This window comes from Syngnathus scovelli, chromosome 20 (assembly GCF_024217435.2).
Source record: "Syngnathus scovelli strain Florida chromosome 20, RoL_Ssco_1.2, whole genome shotgun sequence".
NCBI lineage: Eukaryota > Metazoa > Chordata > Actinopteri > Syngnathiformes > Syngnathidae > Syngnathus > Syngnathus scovelli.
This window is the reverse complement of record NC_090866.1, coordinates 9,722,800-9,744,975: the sequence shown is the minus strand read 5'-3', so window position 1 is coordinate 9,744,975 and position 22,176 is coordinate 9,722,800. Positions and strand designations below refer to the sequence as shown.

The 22,176-nt window shown below is 45.2% G+C and overlaps 1 protein-coding gene across 4 annotated transcripts in view; it reads left to right on the top strand.

The window, feature by feature from the left end:
• The window catches only part of LOC125990568 (protein eva-1 homolog A), a 106,787-nt gene extending 84,624 nt beyond the window's left edge, over nucleotides 1-22,163 (top strand). For 3 of the 4 annotated variants that reach the window (XM_049757884.2, XM_049757885.2, XM_049757882.1), the window contains 7 exons: nucleotides 5,235-5,455; nucleotides 5,792-5,915; nucleotides 6,664-6,816; nucleotides 9,738-9,881; nucleotides 19,539-19,673; nucleotides 20,368-20,541; nucleotides 20,733-22,163. In XM_049757884.2, coding sequence (XP_049613841.1) covers nucleotides 5,795-5,915; nucleotides 6,664-6,816; nucleotides 9,738-9,881; nucleotides 19,539-19,673; nucleotides 20,368-20,541; nucleotides 20,733-21,118 — 1,113 coding nt within the window. In that variant the 5' untranslated portion in view covers nucleotides 5,235-5,455; nucleotides 5,792-5,794 and the 3' untranslated portion in view covers nucleotides 21,119-22,163. Of the gene's footprint in view, nucleotides 1-5,234; nucleotides 5,456-5,791; nucleotides 5,916-6,663; nucleotides 6,817-9,737; nucleotides 9,882-12,719; nucleotides 13,285-19,538; nucleotides 19,674-20,367; nucleotides 20,542-20,732 lie in introns of those variants that run through there. The other variant, XM_049757886.2, reaches the window with a different exon arrangement.
• The last annotated feature ends 13 nt before the right edge of the window (nucleotides 22,164-22,176 follow it).

Below are 22,176 nucleotides of genomic sequence, written 5' to 3'. Positions count from 1 at the left end.
TTGCCAGGCCGGCTGGCAGCTTCAACATCTGTTTGCCCCCCAAAAAAAATCTTCTAGTTCTGCCTGTCACTATACATCTCAATCATAGACTGATGATTATCTGATTCTGAAGATATATTTTGTGTGTGGGGGGGCCAGGTGAGCTCCATCGAAACAAACGGAGCCTTCGGATTTGTTTTGTCTAACTCACCGCAGGCAGACGACAAAACGTTGACATAAGACCGGTAGGATTTTTTTTTTAACACGCAGAGGGGGGATGCCGCCCTCCTCACAAGCTAGTTTACTTCTTAGGAAGTCCCAGACGTTAGAAGATGACATCATTGTTGTCTTTGTCTTATCGGAAGCCACAAAAGACATTTAGTGAACATGCCGGCGTGTTTAAATATTGTTTTCAGTCTGTTACGAGATGTTAAAAAGTTGATCAAAGCTAAGTTTTGGCTTGTGATGTTTTTTTTTGTTTGTTTTTTTGAGCGTATCAAAGGTTGTAATCTGCCTTTCGGAACACTTTGAAACAATCGGGCGGACATTCCTGAGTAAAAAGGCAAAGCGTCTAGAAAGAAAGCAAGCCGTTGACATGATTAATGTAAAAATATGTTCAACGTGGACGTGCCTCAATGCTTTGTGTCAACCCAGTCAAGTCTGGGCACATGAACGCCAGCCAATCAAAGTCACTCTTTGTGTTGCTGCTAGCCATGCCGGTTAGCTAACTCGCTACCTTATTAGAATTTATTTCACCGTCTTCTCCACGGACTAACTTGGTCTGACACCCAAAAAATTCTGTCGCTTCCATTTGCCCATTCATGCAAAATCGACTTTGCGCGGCGCCAAGACAAACTCGCCGACTCGTGAGGAAGAATCTCGAGTGACGCTGCACGCAGCCAAGTTAGCTTCATTTTGGGATAATGCAATAAATTAGGAACACTCCAGTCCAAAATGTAGAATAGACGAACGGCATGGGTTAATTGAGGGTTGAGGATGAGCACCGGCAATTATCTCCGCGTTAAGTGCGGCTGTTGAATTACGTTCCCGTGTCTTTGATGGCCTCTTTTTCTCTGTTTCCCGGGAGCTGATTTATGTCCTTCACTCGAGCTCCCTCGCCTATATTTTTCTCGACCCCGTGAGTCTTGCAGACTGAAGGAATATTGTCGTTGGTGCAGTTTGATGAAAAGCCGGTGAGGTGGGGGTGGTGTTGTCTGAACAAGGAGGCTTTGTACAGCCCCCCAACTGTGTCGCCCTGACAGTCTGCATTACAACACGCTAGAGCGGCCTGTTCCCCCTAAGCAAGGCTAATCTGTTGCTTTCTGGCCCCCCAGACCAGGTAAGCGGCCTTTGGGAATTTCTCCATGTACAAAAATGTGGCTTTCCTCAGTCTGGCCCACTCCAAAGTTCTTCCATCGCTTGTTTTCACAGAGCAGTTCCGATGTTAAGCTTGTTAATTCCCCTCCGAGCTCACCCCCCTTTCAGCTCCCGCCCACTTGCACCTTTTTATTTAAGGCCAACTACCTCGCTTTTCTTCCCGGCGCATTCCTGGACTTTCAAATGAGACTTGCGGCGTCACGACTCCATCAACTTGAGTCCATTTCCCTGCGAGCCTGATGAAGGCTCCATCTGTCGTTCACTTAGCCACAATAAAGACAGACGGACGCATCTGCCCGCTGTCTGGATCGAGGTCGTCCGGCATCCACGCAGGTCGTAAAAGTGACCATTAAAATGACAAACCTCACCTTTTGCACTCAAGCGCCATTTCCCCCCTTGTGTCGCCCCGTCGTGTCTGCGTGCATGCAGACCCCCCCCCCCCCCCCCATCACACTTTCACCCCCTTTCAGCAGTGATAAGGACGCACACAACGCAGAGTAAAAGTGTCCTCTTGCAGAGCGTCCTTTGACCCCGAGGGGTCATAAAAAGAGCCACGCGCTTAAGGAGGTCGCGGGAGGCCACCGACGCGACCCGAGTTTGGTTTTCGGCTCCTCCCCGGGGAAGAAGTGTCCTCTATCCAACTGTGAGGCTGGCAGATGTTCCGTAGCACCGCGTCACCCCCCGAGGATGAGCTCAGACAACAGAAACGATTCTCTTCTTCATTGTGACCTCGGTCTTGTCTCTTGGGTGGCCTTTATTAGTAGTACACAAGCGGTATTGATCCAACTTCTGGATGCTGCCTGACATGTCTGTAAGGGACTTCATCATTTTGGATTAGTCAGTGCTTTGATAAACGTGATTTAGCTCAGGCCTGGAGTGGATGTTAGTCGGATTGTCTGCGAGTGCGTAGGAGTGCCAACGATAAGCCATCTGAGGCTGGAGCAAAGGATGTGGCAATCAGAGTGTTTGTGTTTGCATGTCTGGCTCGGATTACTTGGACTCCTCCACTTTCGGGGGGGGTCGGTCGCTCCGCCATTCGAATTCAAGAGACCATCATCGGTGGATATTGATAACAAAAGAAGCCCTCGGGTCTTTTGGAAAGTCAAAAATAAAAAGCATAACAGAGGGACGTGTTGGAACAGCGTCAGCTTACGTCTGCGAATTTGCAATGGCACAATAGTGGCGAATGAATGAATTCCTCCAAGTGTTGTTTTAGATTTGTTTGGCTGTCATGGGAATTGGAACCAAACACAGTTTATGTTCAAATGAATCTCTTCATCGCTCCAACTGTCTACTTAAAGCATGATCCGTTTTTTTTGGAGCGCTCCCAAGATTTGAACATCTATATCACAATCAGTCCATCACCTAAAATAGCAAGCTAATGCTATCCAAGCCTGACTTTGTGTCAAGTTGAACTGCCTCTACTTTTTTTCCCCGTTGCCTACTGTAAAGTGAGGAAGAAAAGCAGACTAATCCAAAAATGTAATCAGAAAGGCAATGGAATGCTATGAATTTTGAGAATGCATTTTTTGGGAAGGGGGGGGCGCCAAGTAAAAACAATAGTGGCTGAGTCATAAAAAATGTTTTTGCTAACGTCTCAGAAGCACGGAAGCACTTCAGCGCTCAACTCCAACCTTCCAAAGCCGATTGGAAACAACAACACTCGATGTTGGAGTCCCCTCTTTTTATATTCATCCCCCCCCCTCCCTTCATCACATACGCGCTCGCCACACTCCTCGGTAATCACCACTTGAAGGGCATTCCTTCGTCAGCGGCGGGCTTGCAGCTCCGCTTTTCTGAAACATTTGATGGTTTTGACGGCTATAATTTACTTAAAATAACACCAATAAAGCCATGAAGCTGTAAACGCTTCCGAAGCTAATGTAGCGAGATGAAACGCAACGCAGGCCCCTTTGAGTTTTGTGGCTAGCGTGAACTTTGTTTTTGTTGGAATTTTTTTTTTTTTTTTTTACAAATATATAATTATTGATCTATTTTAAAACCTTGGACTCACCAGTCAATGATTTAGAAAAATCTTAATTGCGAAACAATATCAGATTTATATTTTGGCTAGTGTTAGCCAAAAGCTAACAAAAATAACTAAATTTAACCGTGCTGGATTTATAACCTGTCAATGAAACTTCAGTGGGCTCATTCCTTTGACCCAGCCAATAAAAAAAAAATGGAGAAACCCTTGAACATATTCTCCAGCTGCACCGCCTCGGGAGTTAAATCACCGCCACTGCCCTCCTGCCACATGTCAGAAATATTCAGCATGACAGCTTCAGAATGTTAATTATTATTTTTACCTACTTTTGTAAAACAAGCTTGAAACTGCACGAGTATTTTTAGAAAAATCCTTCACATTGATAACATCCAATATTTGTAGTTGTTCACATAGTTGACTCGTGATCTTTACCCTGAGCCAACATGCTAATCGTCAAAGTGGCAATTATTTTCCAACAATGCTTTCAGCAGTTAACCATTAACTGCCTTGTCCAACCCCCAAAAAAAACAAAAGGCCGAGGCTCCGAGCTCCACGACCCCCTTCATTCAAATTCAAACAACAAGCCTGCTGTCGCAAAATCATCTCCGAGTCTTGACGAGAAATACATTATTAATTTATTTTCCAAGTTCCCTTTTTCCACATTTACTGCGCTTAACTTTCCCAGGCACGGAATCCTTCCTTTTTTTTGGGCACGTCATGTTGACACAACACGCTAATCTCCCATCATACATGTCCCTCCCTCTATTGCCGGGTCAAGATTTTCAGGTCATCACATGATTCCTTGTCGAGAGATTACAGCTAAAACCTAAATCTGACATCCAACCGGATTCCTCCTTTACCCGTCTGTAGCTGAATAAAAGCTGCCGTGGCCTTTGAGTTCAATTCAAGGAGAAACTTTTGCACGGAATCCCGGCAGACACAATAGAGCGGCGCTTTTGTTCGGAAAAAGGCCAGCGCGCTAGTTAAGGAAGACTCGTCGATGAAAAGAAAAGGGGAGGGGAGACTTCTGGGTGTTCTTGGAGCATTGTTGGAGCGTTTTGCCTTTGAGGGACACCTGTCGTTGACTAGCTGGTTTACACAGGTGCCTTCCGAGGGAGCGGCAGTCGACAGGTAGCACCGAGGCAACAATGATGAATGGCCAAATGGTATTTAAAAAAAAAAAAATCAACACAATAACACACACAAGTTGAATGGAAACTCTTATACATGAGCCACTCCCGCATGAAAGTTTCCTTTTGACAGTCCATTTAGCGGAATGCTAACAAGTAGTAGCGTCGGTTTTGGTTATTTGAATGCTAACATTGCAGAAACACATTTCGACAGACAAGATGGCATATATTCTTTATCCTTTGTGCAACATAGCCACTATTACTGTAGCTTACTGAATTAGTTGTGAAACTCTTCTTTGAGTGTGTCTCTGTAGCTGTTATACTGCCCCCAGGTGGCCAAGGAACACACAGAAGCAGCAAAATGTCCATTAAATTATTTTTATTTTTAGCATTGTTTAATTATGTAATGAATGTTTTTTTTTTTTTTAATGGGATTTCCACTCTGCCACGGTTGTAAATGTGTGACGCAATTCTGGCGCTTTAATGAGCATCCATATTTGGATGTGACCTTTGGAGGCCTTCCTCCTCCTTGAAACTGTGACCATGGTGATAAGGGGGACACAATGTGTGTTTTGCGCCTAAGCGTGCGAGCGTGTGTGTTTGCCGAAACACCGTTTCAATGTAATCCCACCAAAGGTTAACCAAATAGCGGTAATTGAATCACACACTTGATGAGGATGTGTGTATGCTAACATGTTTGCTCAGCACTTCACCAGAAAGCTTGATAAAATAAATAAAATAAAGGTCATTTGTCCTCACAGGCTACTTGTCCAAAGTGTTGAAGAACTACACAGAGCAGGCCTGTGACGGAGAGGTGCTGTCTGTTCGCTGCCCGCCTCGCACCACCATCACCGTCCAATCGGCTTTTTACGGAAGGAAAGGCCGCTCTGATCTCCATCGTTGCCCTCAGAGCTACCAGGCCCTCCTCGGTTATTATGACGCTGGGGGGGATGACGACTGCTCTGTGTCGACTGCACTGCAGGTAATTACCGTAATTTCCTGAGTATAATGGGAAGAAAAAAAAAATCCTAAAATCGATGCTATCCTAAAAAAAATCCATTTCAACTGTGCTCAAGCATGTATTCATATTTTGAGGCTGGCTGATTATGTAATAATGCTTCGCGAGGATGTTTTCCGGTCAATTAAACTTCCTGAAGAAGAGGCGGGTGAGCTTCTGTTTTCTCGATTTCATGGGCATCCGCTTTCACAACTGCGATGGACCTTCATGTTCTGTGGTGGTTTTCGGTTTGCCTGCTCTTCATTGCTAACCTATTGAAACAATGTTTTTAACCCCCCCCACCCCTTTGCTCCTGTTTAGAAAATGCTGGACGAGTGCCAAGACAGAAGGAGCTGTCAAGTTCTTGTCAACAGCCGCGTGTTTGGGACCGACCCGTGTCCCGGCAGCAGCAAATACCTCTCTGTGAGCTACAAGTGTAGACCCAGTAAGTCCCTCACGACATCACATCTGCTCCTGCTCCCTTTAATAATAAATAATAATAAAAAATGGGTCAAATAAATAAAAAAATAAATATAAACATAAATAATATAATAATAAAAATCATAAATAATAAAAAATAAAATTGAGAAAAATGAGCTGAGCTTCGTAATCCCAACCAGACTTGTCTTCACTGAAGTGGAGGATTTGAATCCCTCCGCTCTCCTTACTTTTCCTTCCTCCAATCAGCAGCTCTTTTGTTCCCCGCCACTTAACCAGTGACCTGTTAGACGAGGAAAGAAAAGCTGCGTGGGGGGGAAGCACCGAGAAGGTGTCACTGCCTCTGAAAGAGGAAGTGAAGGAGAAAAGAGTCCATCCATCAGGCTACCTTCTCGCCTGGTGTTCTCCTCCGCATTCCATCTGAATGCGGGCTGTTTTTATTCGCCGGCCAGCGGAGCTGCTTCGCTGGTCACAGGTCACCATGACTGGATGTGTGCGAGGAATGCCGCTGCGTGGCTCTACTTGTCCACCCGGCAACTCTTGCCTCGGTGTGTTTACGCTCCGTGTTGCCTTCAGGCGGCTTATGGCAAGTGGAACATTTGACATTTTGTACTCTATTTTCATACCTGACTACAGTAAATACAGCCCGGAGCAAATGCGGTATGAAAAATAAAAAACATAGCTTCACAATCAGAATTGCAAATACAAATTTTTCCATATAAACTAAACGCTAATTTGTTTTTTTCCGACCACAGATGAATATAAGAGCAAAGTGGTGTGCGAGGAGGACAGGATGAGGCTGAGCTGCAAACGGGGAATGCAAATCGCCGTCTACTCGGCCATGTTTGGTCGAACCCAGCAGGGCACCCTCGAGTGTCCTCCGCACCACAGAGGGGCGCCATCAGTAGGTAAGAAACCACGACAACATTTTTTTATTTTATTTTTTACACTTAAAACTCAATTGTATTTATAGAGCACTTATAAAATTCTATACATGGAGTAAAAGTAGGTCATTAAAATTGTGTATAATAATTGAGCATTGAGGGAAGAATTATATGTATTTTTTTTTTTTTTTAAACCAAAACATACCAGGCGTCACTATGCGTCTCGCTGTTTTTATTGATGACTCCCAACATGTCAGGACTTGAATGCATCTTGAGCACAAAGACCTTCACAAACGCTGCCAGGCCTTAATTTTGCTTTAAGTCTTTTTTTTTTTGTGGGAGGCGTGGTGATAAATCTGTGCATTTTGAGAGATGTGCAGCTTCCTCCTATGATTTGTCGACCGACACGCCCATTTGGGGTTGATGGATGGTTTCAAGCTGAATTATCATTGGAAGCCCTTTAAATGCATAAACCTGACCAACACAGACGCACGCATTGTCGAGGCGGAACTGGCTTGGAATGTAGATCGGATGTCATCCAACGGCGTAAAAAGGCGGACGGCGGATTGAATTGCCACCAAGAATGTTTCCGCGTGTGTGCGTTCCCAATCCCCGACTTGGACGCGTGACATCTACGCTCATAATTCAAACCTGTACATTTTGTTGTTTATCATGTGGCGGTCGGAAGGCGCGTCGTTCAAACAATACGATGCGGACATCCCCTCCGGCGTGTGTGTGTGTGTGGCCTTGAAGTGACACCGGGTTCAAAAGGCTAACGCTAGCAGTGTGAGTAATCAGAGACAATTATAAAGCGCAATGGAGCAGCAGGTGGTTTGGTGTGTGTGTGTGTGTGTGTGTGTGTTTAATATCTGGTTTCAACATCACCATTAAATACAGTAGTGTAACTGTGGCAATAGCGTTGGCAGATGAACTCTACTGTTACAGTGGTACAAAGGGCAGATTAGAGTATTGTTAGCTGTCAAATGGCATTAGCATTGTGTGTGCTTACAATGCACATGCAAAGTCTCACACACACACACACATTCTGTTCCAGACTGTCTAGTGGGATTCCCCCGTGTCTTTAATGTGGCGCTCCCGTGACAAGCCGAGCTGCAGGAATGGAGCTGGTTTTGAGTGACAGCCCAGGTCCACACTGCTAATTAACTTTCAGACAACACTGTGAAGTGAAGACTTAATTGTTTACATTTTTTTTTTTTACAATTATTATATTATTATACAATTTTAGGACTTTGAAGTTGCTTCATTTTTTTTTTTTTTGTGTGGAGTCGGGCAGGTCTTAACTGTGATGGAGGAGCCTCAAAGCAGAAGCCCTCCTCTCTCATCTGACTCATTATCATCACACAAAACTCTTGACATCTAAATTACTCCCTCTTTGCCGCTTTTTCTTTCTCGGGCTTTCATGGCTTTTCAAGCTAAGCCTTAGCCGACCGTAGGCATCTATTGATGGCGCTCGAAAATGATTACAGTGCTATTTTGTTTCACTATAGCTGCGTGCCTCGCTTTGATGGCACGGATAATTACTTTGTTGATTTGTTTTGTTAAATTTTTTATTAAAAGCATACTGGGAGAGTAGTTTTAGATAATATTCAAATAGTGTCCTAAAAATAACAGATATGGAAGGACCTCGGTTGCTCCGACTCAGCCCCATTGGTGTTCCGCAGGGTTCAATTTTGGGGCCCCTGTTGTTTTGATTGCATTTGTTGCCCTGGAGATACTTAAAAGATATTGAAATGAATAAATGTTTTATCTCTAAAAGAATCACGGTAGCTGTTGAATGACAGCCACGCCAGAAAATGAGGAAACCCGATCCATCATTTGGTATCCTGCTTACGTTCCCACCATTTGCAAAGCACACACGGCATTCCAATATGAAGCAATGACTTACTCATATTTTGTGCCCTCCAAATATTCAAGCTATCACTTTACATGTCAGATGTCGGCCATACAAAGACTTCAAGTATCACAAGTGGCTTATGTATCAAATGATACGCGTCACATGTGAGTCATATGAGCGGAGGAGGAGATAAAATAGGTCCTCCTATTGTAAATAGGGGCATTGTGCTGTGGAGCTGCCACTGCCAGAATATTCTGGGGAAATGTGTATTTTCCGAAAACCTCTCTGTGCTTATGTTGAGAAAGAAAAATAGGCTCGACCTTCCTGTTTGCTCATAAGCCCCTCCCCCTGCACTGTCATCACTCATAAGTAACACAAATGGCTTATTCCTGGTTCCTCCTGACTGTGAACCTTCTCTTGTGAGCCACAAGCCCGTCCTTGTTGGCAGTGTGCGGTCCACAGGGTTGCCTCGATGGCAAACGAAGTTGGTAGAGGGCAAAGGTCAGCGTTAACAGGGGTTATTCATGCCTATGTGTGTGTGGCGGGATGTCAAATAAAGCTGGTCTGTCTGCGGCGACGCTGTAACGAGAGCCAGAGCAAGTTGGACCCGAGGGAATTCTCACTTAAGCTCCCATACAAAATATAGTTTGTTCAAACACACAATGCATAAACTAATGTGTGTGTTCTCTCTCTGGATCTCCATCCAAAGTCAAGTCCCACCTTGTTGTGCGTCTAATCTATTCAGGCCAGAAATGTCTGGGCAGTTTTTGGCTTCCACGCTGGTTTCCAGCAGGCTTTGACCTGGTCAGGAATTCCAGATTGTTAGTTCCTGCTGGGGAATGTCCGTTTGCCCCCATCAGAGCGCTGTAGTTTTCTTGAAGAAGTCTCGGCAGCGTGAAGAGGAAGCTTCAGGATGACAACTTCATCCATCAATGTCTGGTATCCGTACACAAACATGGATCGGGTGTCCTTTGGACAAAAAGAGGCCCGTTTTGTCGTGGCGCCGAGAGAGCGCGTAAGGGAAGATGCCGTGACCTCTTTACACTATTTGTGTCCATGTGTTTGAGCGTCAATTTTTGTTTTCTGTCAGATTGCCAGGCGTCCATCGCCCTGGAGGTCGTGACCTCCCGCTGTCAGGCCAGGAAGAGCTGCTTGGTTCGAGCCTCATCCAGGGAATTTGGGGATCCCTGCTACTCTGGCACCAGGAAGTACCTTAATGTCATCTACACTTGTGGTAAGTCATAAGCTTCCTGTTTGCGCCACAAGAGGGCGCCGTTTACCCAATGATAAGCTCTATGAGCTCAACTAAGAGGCTGTGTTTTTATTTGTTTATGTTTATTTTACTGAAATGAAAACGGTAAGGCCAATTATTCTTGGTTTGTGTTATTGTGGCTTTAAAAAAATTTGAATCAACCACATTTGTTGGACAAAGTGGATGGAACAAAACTATTGATTCCATGTTGCCTATTAAAGTTGACGTCAGGTATTTTCTCTGCATTTACCAGACAAATTCCACACACAAATCTGCTGTAAAACTCCTAATAATCAAATTTTATTGTTTATATTCTGTGTCAGATGAGTGTGAATGATGTTCTTATTGTGTTGTTTTATCAGTAACACCCTCGGGCCCACCCTGACAGGTTAAGGTGGTCATTCTTTAACCGGTCTCTCGAACGCACGCACATTATCCAGACGCCTCGACATCCGGGACTGATCAATCAGCTTAGTTGCCTGGAGCCGCTCAAATCCACGACAACTTAGTCTAGACCCACTTCACACCCGGTCTCTCGAGTGTCATAACTTTTATCATTATCAAATAGTTCCCCGAGTGGCCGTCTGAGTTTTATCTGGGAAATAACCGGCGGATGCCGACGATGAACAGGCGGGATTGTTAGAAGCGTTTTTGTCTTCAATCTGCGTCTGACCTCTCTTATCTGCCGCTGATAACCCATCACAAACTGGCCAAACAGCGCGATAAACCAGCGAGGTGTTTGCGAGGAAGAAGGGAAGGAAGTGGGGATGGTAAATGTTCAACAGGTTGGGAAGTTTGAACTTGAGTGCATCACTGAAGCCGATGTTGACATAAAGTCGGCGCTTGCCTCCAGGCTAAATGGTAATTGGTGTGCGTGATTGTGGTTGGGGGGGGGGGGGGGAATCCCTCTTCCGTTGGCGGTTGAATCCAAATTATGTATCCAAACTGTGAGTGAAAGAATGTGTCGGGTTTTTTTTTCCTCCATTTTTTTTTTAATTTTATTTATTTTACTGACTTCTTTTTTTATTTTAATTTTTTTTGTTTTCTTTTTGTACTGTTTTCTTTTTCATTTATTTTTATTTTATTTTTGTGTCCAAAACGGTTTGTTTATTCCAGCGTCTCCTTCCCCCGTCTTAACGAGGCATCGGCCCCAATTAAATTTTTACAGTCCTTTTATGACCTAAGTGCTAGTTCACAGTCTTTTGTAACATGCCAAAATGAATTAAGTGAGGAAATATTTGTTTTATGATTGTGTGCGTCGTAGGTGTGTGGGCTAGGCTAACGTCATCTTCATCTTGTTGTGGTTTATCAAAGAGGTGAAAGGGGTCTTTGAGTAAGAAATGCTTGTGCACTACTGTTAGTTTGAAACAAAAATGACAGACCTGATGACAGACATCTCTTGATTGTAGGTTCTTCACTTATTATCTTCAGAACTTGAAACATTCCACCATTAATGTGACTGTGAGTGAATGATTGATGAGAAAATGCTTGGGGCACTTTTGGAAAACGAGGCAGATTCCAACGTGGAACCTTTTAAGTTGCTCTTCTCGAATAGATTGAAAACTAGAATTGTGCTACTGGATTATTTGACATATTTTGGCAGTTATTATTGCGCAAGTCCCGGAGATAAGCCTCACTACAATACTCTTCTTCCTCCCCCTGAGGCTTCTTAAAAGCTAGATCAAGATAAGGAGGCCCCCCTTGTGCAAACTTCCCTCTCTACGACTTCCCATTCGGAGTTGGGAAAACACACCGTTCAGGTTTTTTAGTACTTGTGGGGTCGAAATTTTCAAAAATGCTGCTTGGAATTCAAATCGATGGAATGATTTCGGGTTGCGTTGATTTGTCGGATTGTTGAAAGGAGTTTTTGCACAAGGTGGTCATGTGACTGGCACAGGCAGACCGCACCCCCCCGCCTGCTCCCAACCGCACATTAATGTCGGACGAAGGACTTCGGGGTGTTTATATCGGGTCCGCTCGGGGTGGGCGAGCGGTCACGACTGAGTTCTCAGAAACATATGCACGTTTAAGTGCACGCTAATGTGACTTTTAGTTCCTTGTCAGGTTTGACACCTTGAAGCAAGTTAGCGCTACAAAAACTGATTTAAGATGCTTTGCATGGTCCAGGCCTCAAAATTTTAAATTCTAGAAAAAAAAATTTGAGACAGTTTTTGTTATGTCTGACTATAATATGTGTTTGGAAATACGAAAAAAAAAAATTAAACATCCTGTGGTGTCCAGACTTAGTTTGCCAAACTGGTTGAGTAATCCAGACCACCCAAAAAAGGAATCAAATTTGCTAATATAAACCCATTTGCTTATTATATTGAAAAAAAAATCTTGGTTTCGGTGTGTTTGATTTTTAGCGAGCAGAAAGGAATGAGGTGCTCCCCAGCCACGTTTAACACAAACCTGACTCGGCACAAAAACAACCGCAGCTGGCACGCTCGGAAACGCCGCTGCGAGAAAACACACGTGACCTCGTCCGGCCTGCGCATGTGTGTGTGTGTTCTGTTGTGATGCCTGCCAATACCCATACAAGGCATTTTGTTCCCGCAATGATAAAAATCAAGCATGTGAAAAGTTTCTGGCGCGGGTTTGAGCCAGGGGAGGGGCAGGCAGCGGGCGCCCGAGGGGTTGCCATGGCGATCTGCTGATGCCAGGGCCACGCAGAGGTTTTGTGCTTTGCCAGCAGGTTCGCTCAGCCGTTATGTGTCGTCATCTAGTATCCGCTCGCAGGCAGAGTGTGGTGGAAGCTTGTGGGGGGGCCTGGGTTGAATTTGGGAGGGGGGGGGGAATCAGGAGGCTGCATTAGTGTGTGAGTGAGTGATTTTTATTTTATTTTTTTTATTCTCTTTGCACAACACTGTACATGCAACTGGTTGAGCCTGTTGCACACCACATTCCCAATTTCATCTCAACGCAATCCCCAGGTCATTTCCTGCCGCCTGTCTCCACACACACACACCACTCTCTCTCACACACACACACTCCCTCCCTCCCTTTTCTTTCTCCCCCGCTGTCACATTCCTGTTGTCTAAAGCCGGCTTTACCTCGAAAGGGGAAGGAAAGCAACAGTCCAAAAATCAAATTGGCTTCTTCCCCCCTCCACGCTGGATGAGAAGTACCACAAGAAGGAGTGAACCTTCTTAAAGGGGGCTATTCATTTGTTCCCTCCCTCCCTCCCTCGCTCCCTGGCTCGCCTCGCTCGCCCGCTGCCTCACTCCATTTCCCTTTTTTGGGCTCTGCTTTCATTCCTCTTGGACCCACGCTGGACTACTCACGTGAGAGCTTGTTTTCAAAGCCGGAGGAGTTTTTGACAAGAGCGTCTTCGCCGAAAGTTAGCGCCTGGACCTCGGAGGTGTTTGCGTTCCACAATGTCTGCGTAAGTGTCACCTTGATTTTCTGCCTGGACACGCTGAGATGGTCGTGTTATGCCGCTACTCCGGCTCGACCGGGACGTCGGCGCTTTTTAAATGGCCCGTCTCGCATCACCTTAGGGGATGTGTAGGTGCTTGCTCTTTAAAGATGCTAGTTAATTGGAGGGGGGGGGGGCGCTAATTGTGTGTGTTGTAGGATTCCATTCAAACATGAGGTAACTTGAGCAGAGGGAGATTTGCCAGACTTGGCTCTTGACAGGGAACTGCAGGTTTCTCTTTGGATGACATCACTGCATATGCAAACACAAATAGTCAGTTTTACACTCCACCTTATTTGGCATGACTGAGTAAGATCTGGATGATTTTCATCAAGCTTGATGGAGCGGGAAAATCCCCAGGGGCCTGTAATTAGTTTTTTTTTTTTTCCCTTCAGGTAGTTTTGATATTAAGAGTGAATCTGGCATCAGTAGACATCTCGGTTATTAGTAGTCATTAATAGTTCCTGGGGAAAATTTATTGTATTTTTGATTTTTTTAACTTGAAGCTTTTTCTGTCATTGTAACATTTGAGGGAAAACGCAAATAGAAATGAGCAAAATAAACACACATGCTAATGTTAGCTTAGCGCAGTGTTTGCAATACTGTCCTGTAAAAGCACTTTATGCATCTTTTCCAGTCGCTTACAGTCCCGAATGTGTTTTTCCGAAGAAAGCTCACGTTCAAAACACGTCAACCCTTGTAAACAGACCAAAACGAGGTCATATCCTGTACGGGAAACTAAAAAAAGTAGTCTGATTGGCTAACCAAATGATGTTGTCAACACGTGGCTACGCCAGATTTCCCCCTCGGTTGACTCCCTTACGTGTTGAGCTCTTGCAAATCCTTGTTCCTCCCAAACCTCAAGAGACGTTTTGTTTGTAATTTATGAATTAAGTCTGCGGTTGAAGTTACGAGACGGGAAGGCAGGGAGGAGAATAAACACAAACGAGCGCATTTTGATGAACTGAATGTAAACTTTGATGTGTTTATTATTTCTGATTAGATCTCAATCTCCTGATGTCCTCCACAGATAAAGAGTGATTGACGTGACGGCGGAGAACTCTTTTTTTTTTTTCCGTACACAAAGTGAGCCACGACAATCGCATGGAGTAAATCTCCGTCTGGCCATTAGATAAGGAGTCGTAAAAACAAAAAACAGTAACCGAGGAAAGACAGTCTGTTATTTATTTATGTGTGTGTGTGTGTGTGTGTGTGTGTGTGTGTGTATATTAGGGTTGCTGTGTCTACTCTTTATTGGATTTAAAAAAAAAATCCTTCTTCGTTTCCAGTTTGGTGTGTTTTGAAACTGCGTGCATTCATGAAAGCCTTTTTTTTTTAATACATCTTCTTGTTCTCTAAAAATACTCCGTTTTGAAGTTGTACGCTAAGTGCCGGGGGGGGGGGGGGGGTCGTCTGATGGTCATAGCAGATGTACTAAAGGCCACGTGGAAGGATTAAAGTCTTCAATTTCATAGTTTTTTTTTTTTTTTTTAATTGAGTCAGCCATGAAAAACGTTTGGTGGCTTTTGTCGTTTTATTCCAGGTTGCCAAAATTGGCAGACGTGAAGATTTTACGCCGCAGATGTTCCACAAGCTTCCTCAGAAGACGACTTTCCTCTTTATGTGGAAATGTAACCTAGTCAGTCAATTTGAGGTTATTTACATAAGTCCTTTTCAAACATACAGTTCAACCAAACTCTTTGGCTTCATGTGACTCCCAACCAAAATTTGTGGTCTAGAGTCAATATATCTTTATTGACGTTTTTGAAACTTCTGGAGAGGAGCGCTCGGGGTTTAGTGCCGGTAATATCCTTGCCGTGAACTATATATTGGATCATATTTAACATCGGGAAAGGAGATTAGGAGGCCATTTTTTTTTTACCTGCTGTCAGTAGTTCTGATGCTGGGTCCAGTCTTGCAAAATATTCCGTCACCCAAGCGGATGGCGTACAGTAGCCTTTTTTAGCCACCAAATCTCCAGGGGAACTCCATCACTGTGATCTTTGTCCAGAAAGTCCCCGAACATGTTTTCCTGCGGATGAAAAGATGAAGGATGGAGGGAATCACTTTCGCTTGCCTTCTATGGCATCTGGCTTTTTTCTCCCATTTTTTTTTTTTGCTCTCGCAGCCCCAGCAGGCCATCTGTTTCCTGCTTGCAACCTGAAACCTACCAGGGTTAGTCATGAGGTGTGTGTCGAAGTTTGCCATGTTGCCCGGTACGCTGGTAGATGCTTGGCCTCGGATGGCGTGAATAAAGATTCCTCAATTCCTGATTCGGCCCTGAAAGAATAGCTCTGCTGTTTTTGTCATTGTTGAGCAGTTGCGACATTGATTTTTTTTGTCAGTCTGACAATTACACTTGTGTACTCTCAAGCGAGTTGGTTTTGGATTTTGGCTTCTGGCCACTAAAAACATACAAGGTGAGCAGCCTCGGCGAGCCTTGACAGTCAAGCAGAAAAATAAAAGTCGTGTTGACTTTTTAAAGCTCCTCGGTTTGATTTTAGTTGTACTTTGCCGTGTTCTGTGGGAACTTTCCATTCCCCAACCCCGACTGCCGACCTCTTTCTCTGGCAGTGTGTTTGTTTTCAATCAAATTCTAACATCCACAAACGAAAGCCAATCCAGACTGCCAATTTGCCTCCGCGCTCCCTCGTAGCATCCCAGCCTAGGATCCTCGAAACCGTTTCCACGTGGATTTGAGATTGCAACCATGTCGTGTGTCTTTCATTCACCTCGTAAAATTGGCAAAGTGTTGATGTGAGATTTGCTCTTCACCTCTTATTCATCAACAGGGGTGGTCTTCTCCAGTCTTGACTTGACTCCGTCATGCCTTTGGAATGTCCTTGACCCCGTGCGAACCATTTGAAAGAAAGACCTTACTGTATTTATCAGCCTCGCTAAATAGGTTGCTGTTATTTTTTTATTTGTCTGTTAGCTGGTTTTGCCAAAAGTAGCAGACTGGATGACTGAACTCCGCGAAGCCAAGAAAGAAGCAGACCTGTAGTTGATAAACAAATAAATCCCCGAGGAGCTCAAGTTGGGCTCTTGACAGCTCGGCCGAGCAAAAACACACACAGACGCTAACTCGCAGCATTCTGCTAAGTACTCGAGTGTCGACGAGGTGTTCTGCGTAGTGTTTGAGTTAAGGTGTCACGCGTCGGCCCGTGCGCTAATATACACTCCTGTGAGTCTGGTTCGTGTCACATGTGGTGTGTTCCAACCCAAGCCAAGAACCCAGATCAAATTGCTTTAACTGGTTCTTCTGAGTAGATTTATATTGTCTGTCTACAAGAGTTGCTGCAGTTTTTTTAGTCCGGCCATTGCTTTTAAGGGCTATAGCGCGGCGACACAGATGCTCTTTAGCATTAGCATCGAGCATCTTTTAAAATCAAGCATCAGCTCCTTTATTTAAGTCTCAAGTGGACCCAGAGGAGGAAGTGGACCTCAAAAGCTTTTCCAGCGGCGTCTGTAACGTCTCGCGCATCAGTCACGGATTGTGTCTGTCTCGCTCGCGCCTTCTCGCTCCACTCTTGACCCCTCGGGGGCACCCATCAGCATCTGTTGGGGATCAAGCTGTTTTAAGACCGTGGCTAAGTGGGCCGGGTCCGGGACAAGGAGGAGGAGGGACTCGCTGCAATCAGGGTTTGATAGTGCCAACATGGAGGCACTTCTAGAATGGAAAAGAGCGCTCTGCTATTTCCACGATGTCGTGTTTATACACAATGGCGGCATTTGTTTGCTGAGTTGTCCCTCTCATCTGTCCTTCATTCTCGCTGGAATGCTAACAGCTGTAGTTTTAAATGTATTTCCAGACCGGGTTCTAACAATAGCGCATCCCGTCAGAACTCAAATAAAAGTGTTTCAGGGAACACTACCAATGACAGACTGCAGGCGAGCGCACCAAAATGATAACAAAGGCCAACGTCAAATCATAGGGTCGAAATATGACGCAGATGCTAAAATGTTTGGTCGGTCTATTTGGGAACAATGGTTACGCTATTCCAGTCGTCTGCGGTGTTTACGACAAGGCCAATTTGATATGGAAGGGAGGCTTTAACGTAGCGTGTGATTGACTCGGGTCAGTCGCTGGTCCCAGCTTAGCCTTAAAATCGGGTGGTGTCCCGCAGGGCTGAGTTCGAGGTTTCTGTGGTTTTTTTTTTAGCCTTTGTGAACATGATAAGATTGCTTCGCCATTCATATGGACTTATCTGTGAAAAGTTCAAACAAGTCCTATTTCCATTTAAAAATGATTTTGAAGGGTGGGAAAAACTAAATTCCTCTTTGGCCACCGTGAAATATGTCGAGACTGAAGTGCAGACATGTCTTTATCATCTTTATCAGAAAAATAACCCTCCCTTGACCTCAATCTGTTATCAAAATGCTTCTGCTGTGTAAAATTTGTCACGATTGGATGAGGGCGCTCCACATCTGAGTGGTTTTGTCACTCACTATTCGAAATGCAACTATTTCTGTCCGCGTCCACGTTAATGACGCCAACTGTGCTAGCGCGAAAGGCGTTCGGGGAGTGTTTCGAAAACAGCTGAGGCCAACTGATGAAGGCGAGAACTGTTTTAACATGTCTATCAACATCTGAGATGTGTGAAAATGCTGGGATTTTTTTTTTGTTGGAGGTTTTCTATGATTCCTAATCATGCATTTACAAATAATCACCATCAATAACTTCCTGCCTCTGATCATTTCCCGCAGAGGCAAATGAAAGCGTCTCACTGGATGGGCAGCCAACCAGAACGGAACATTCTAATTGAAGCTTTTTTCACCAGCGGATTTTCCTCGTACTGTACATTTGGATGGAGAGTCTGGTGACTGTTTGCATAAGCACGTTATGAGATCTGCTCCTTCCAACTTTGTGGGTGAATATGATGGCGTTTCTGTGGGCTGGAGGAGACAAAGCTATGTTTCCATGGCCGGGTTCCAGTGTAGATGCACACACGCCAATGTGAAGAAAAAAAATAGTCGAGTCGTTTGTTCTGTGAAGATTTTCACAATGCCGTGTTTATATGCCTCTGCTCGGCCGAGGTCGTTTTCATGATGCTATCCTCCACGAAACAATGGGCCGTTTTGTTTACGTATCGAATACACGCAAGACGCCGCAATACAACCCAAAACATCGCCAGCCGCTTTGTGTACTCATCTGGGTTAAAGTGTGTTTAATTTGTTGGCCCTGGTCTGATCTCATTTGGGATTTAGCTTGGTTTAATATTTCACTATATCCCCTCTGGCTTACCAGGGCTTTGTCCCAACTGCATTGGTCAGCACATGGGCCGCAAACACACACACACACACACACACTTTGGCTCGGGGAAAGGGTCGCAGTGAAAACAAAGCTAAGCCCTGCCAATGTAAACACGGCCATTGTTGCAAACGTTCTTTTCCCGCCTCGTATCTTCGCGCCCGGCGGCCATTCAACTGCCGTTGGCCTTCTCACTCGATCTTATTCATTTATTCTTTTTACCATCTTTACCATTGATATTTTATGTGCAGATTTTTTTTTATGCTTCTGTGATTACTTTTAAAATGCTCTATAAATAAAGTTATATGTAGGTGTGTCATGGCCGTGAACCTGAGCCACATATGCGTCAAATTAGAGCCAATCAGAAAGCAGTAATCAAGGTGGGGGTTTTGGGAGCTGTGATTAGCATGCCACACTGATGAGGATTTCCCGACCGACCCTGCGGGACACCTTAAAACAGTCGTCTTTTGAGTCGGAGGAAAGTCTACAGCGGCAACATTTCACTTCACAGCTCATCTCAGGGCGGAATGTTCCAAATTCAGCCCCCGGGTGGATTCAAAGTCTCGCTCAGGGAATATTTTTCATTTCCCTCACATCGCAAGCAGTTTTTGACAATGACGTACATTCTTCACGATTAGAAGAGTTAAGGTCAGGAAACAGCTGATTTGTCTTCATTGACCGTTGGTCCCGAGTGACGCAGACACTCTGCGGAGTTGTAATTCGCCGCTGATCTGACACACTGGCCCGCCAAATCCTCATGAGAGCAGGGGCAGGAATGTATAGCCCACGACATTGTGGTTTTGAATCAGGCGGGGGGGGGTAGACTCCCTGACTCACTCACAGGACACTGTTAAAGGGGTATGTGTGGGGGGGAGGGGGCGTCGGTTTCGGGGAAACAGCACAAGGTCGAAGAAGTGAATCATAACGTACTTAAAATAGAACACATTTTGTCTGTTGTTGTTTTTTTTAGTCCCAAAGAAGTTACTCCAGGAAGAAAACTCCAGAACACCAGCCCACTCACCCCCATCCAGTGCCCATGACCCCAACATAGTGGGAGACGGCCCTCCCCAGGGGACCTCGGTCAAGCGCCCCAACACTGTTCCAGGTGAGGAGAACCGCATCTGTATGTGGCCAAGATGGCCCCCCCAAAAGGATTCTCAAATCAGGACTACAAATGTGTAGTCACAGAGGTCCAACTGCTTCCATATGTATTCTAGCGGGAGGCCATACATGATCAGCGGCCTGAAAATATTCCAAGTCAATGGATGTGACCACAGTCATCCAGAAAGTGGGCGGGGCAAGGGGAGTCTAAGAGAACGAGGGGGGGGGGGGGGGGGGGGGGGGGGGACTGCTAACAAAGCTGTATTCATGTCAGAAGGCAGCCTAGATCCAGAAGGCTAATTACAGCTGATGAGGAAGATAGAAAAAGAAACAGGGGGGGGGGGATTCTATGCATCAGTGATGACAGCGCCTCATCCTTGAAAAAGCCTCGACCTCCTTGGAGGCTTTTTCCAACTCTGCAGCTCATCTGGAAAATTGTACATGTGTGAAAGGCGGCGTTCAAAATGTTCCCAGATTGGTTATCTCCTCAATTATGGCCTGAGTCAGGTTGTGGTGCCGTGTTATCGCATCCATCACGAGACCGTGTTTGATGCATCAACTCAGACCCGAATGAGTGGACACGGCGCGATGACTCAGCTGCTGAGAAACAACGTCTCGTGCTTTACTGTAAATGACTGGTGGACTGGACCAGATTTTGGTCTCAGGGCAGCTTTTTCTGTCGTTTCCTCCCAATCCAGACCGGAAGCGCATCAGAGAGACCAGCACCGACCACGAGAGGTATCCAGAGGTGGAAAGAGAAGCGGACGAGACTCCGTTGAAGCCCCCGGAGATTAATCCCATTTTCAACTCCACCTCCAGCCCCGGCATGGCCCTCATTAGCAACGCACTGGCGGCCTACACATACGTCTCAAGTAGGAAACCTTTCAAAAACGTCGGGTCGAGTTTGAAAAAAATGATTTCATGGTTGATAAAGCTACTGAGCTACCAGTCAAAATATTCCTCGTGAATCCGATTTGATACGAAACAAAAGGGGGAGCAATTATAGCGCTAACTGTCACAAATCATTCACTTTTGTGGTCATTATGTCTCCGCTCTACACCAGACCACCCAGAGAGGGCGGCTCTCTTCTTTGTTTGTGGCGTCTGTCTGGGCCTCTTCCTCACCCTAATTGCGCTGGTGGTCCAGATCTCCTGTCGCACCGACTGCCAGCCACGCCACCGGCAACCCGCCGGCAAGAAACGCGCCCGCCCCCCAACCGACTCGTCCTCGGACTCCAGCGAGTCCGACTCCGACTGGGACGCCAACTCGGATCTATCTGCGAGAAGGCACCGGCGCTTCGAGCGAACGCTCAACATGAACGTGTTCACGTCGGCCGAGGAACTGGAGCGAGCACAGAGGTTAGAGGAGAGGGAGCGAATCATCAGGGAAATCTGGATGAACGGGCAGCCAGATGTCCCCGGAACGCGGAGTCTCAATCGGTATTACTGACAAAACGCTTTTGGGGCGGAAAGCTTACTTGAACAAGACTTAGGATGGCTCGCGCCTGTCAATCAAGCACGGGGATACCTTCAAAATCGTTGGCCTTCTTTTTTGGGAAGTTTTCGACCATCTCTTGTGGGACGCTGGCTTCCTCGGACCTCTTGGAGGTGATTCAAAGCGGTGAGCGAGGCATCAGGCAGCTGCAACGCTTGGATTTTTAGCTAGCAAGAAGTGTACAGGACAATCTTTTTTTTCCACAGAGGATGCTACCTTTTACAAAACCAAAAGATATTTTCTTTTTTTTTCCCTCCCCTCGCAACCCTTATGAAATATATTTTATAATATTTAATAGCTTATTGATTTGTGTGTATTTTTGTCCTCGCGTATGGTTTATCATGAGATATTTTTTATACTTGGCAAAGGTCCGGCGTCTCAGGGATACAATCCTACAAGTGTCTGTTTGGTTTTGCCTTCTAAGAGGGGTCAACCCCCCCTTTTTTTTTTTTTTTTTTAAACCATGTACGTCGGCGTTTGAAGAGAGAAAATATCATAGAGAGCCTCAAAGAGGTTTTTAGTGATTTCACCTTATATTTTGATACGGAATGTGAAACTCACAGTGCAGTGCCTTTTCAAGCTACGGTCTCTCGCAGATCTGCTGATTAGAAATACCAAATCATTGAGTGTATTTCCTTTTGGTTGTTTTTAGTTGCTTTTGAAACACGCTGAACAGGATTCATATTTGGAAGCATCAGTCACTGCGAGCTAAGATTTCAAATCACATCGCCCGTATTAATATAAGCTATTTACAATCCAGTTCTGTTTGTGCTTCTCTGGATTCGAGTGTAGAAATGACAATATTTTCTTTAATAATGTTCTACTTGAGGTGAGTAACGGATAGGACATTTTAGGGTCACCCACATTGGGACAGCCTGTCTAAGCTGTATCATTTTTGGAGAGAAAAAAATTGTTTTCGTTTGCATATGAACGCGGAGATAGCTGACAAACGCGAGACCAAGAGATGATTCCTGTGTTTGGAATAAATTGTTGAAAAATATCACGTCTTCTAA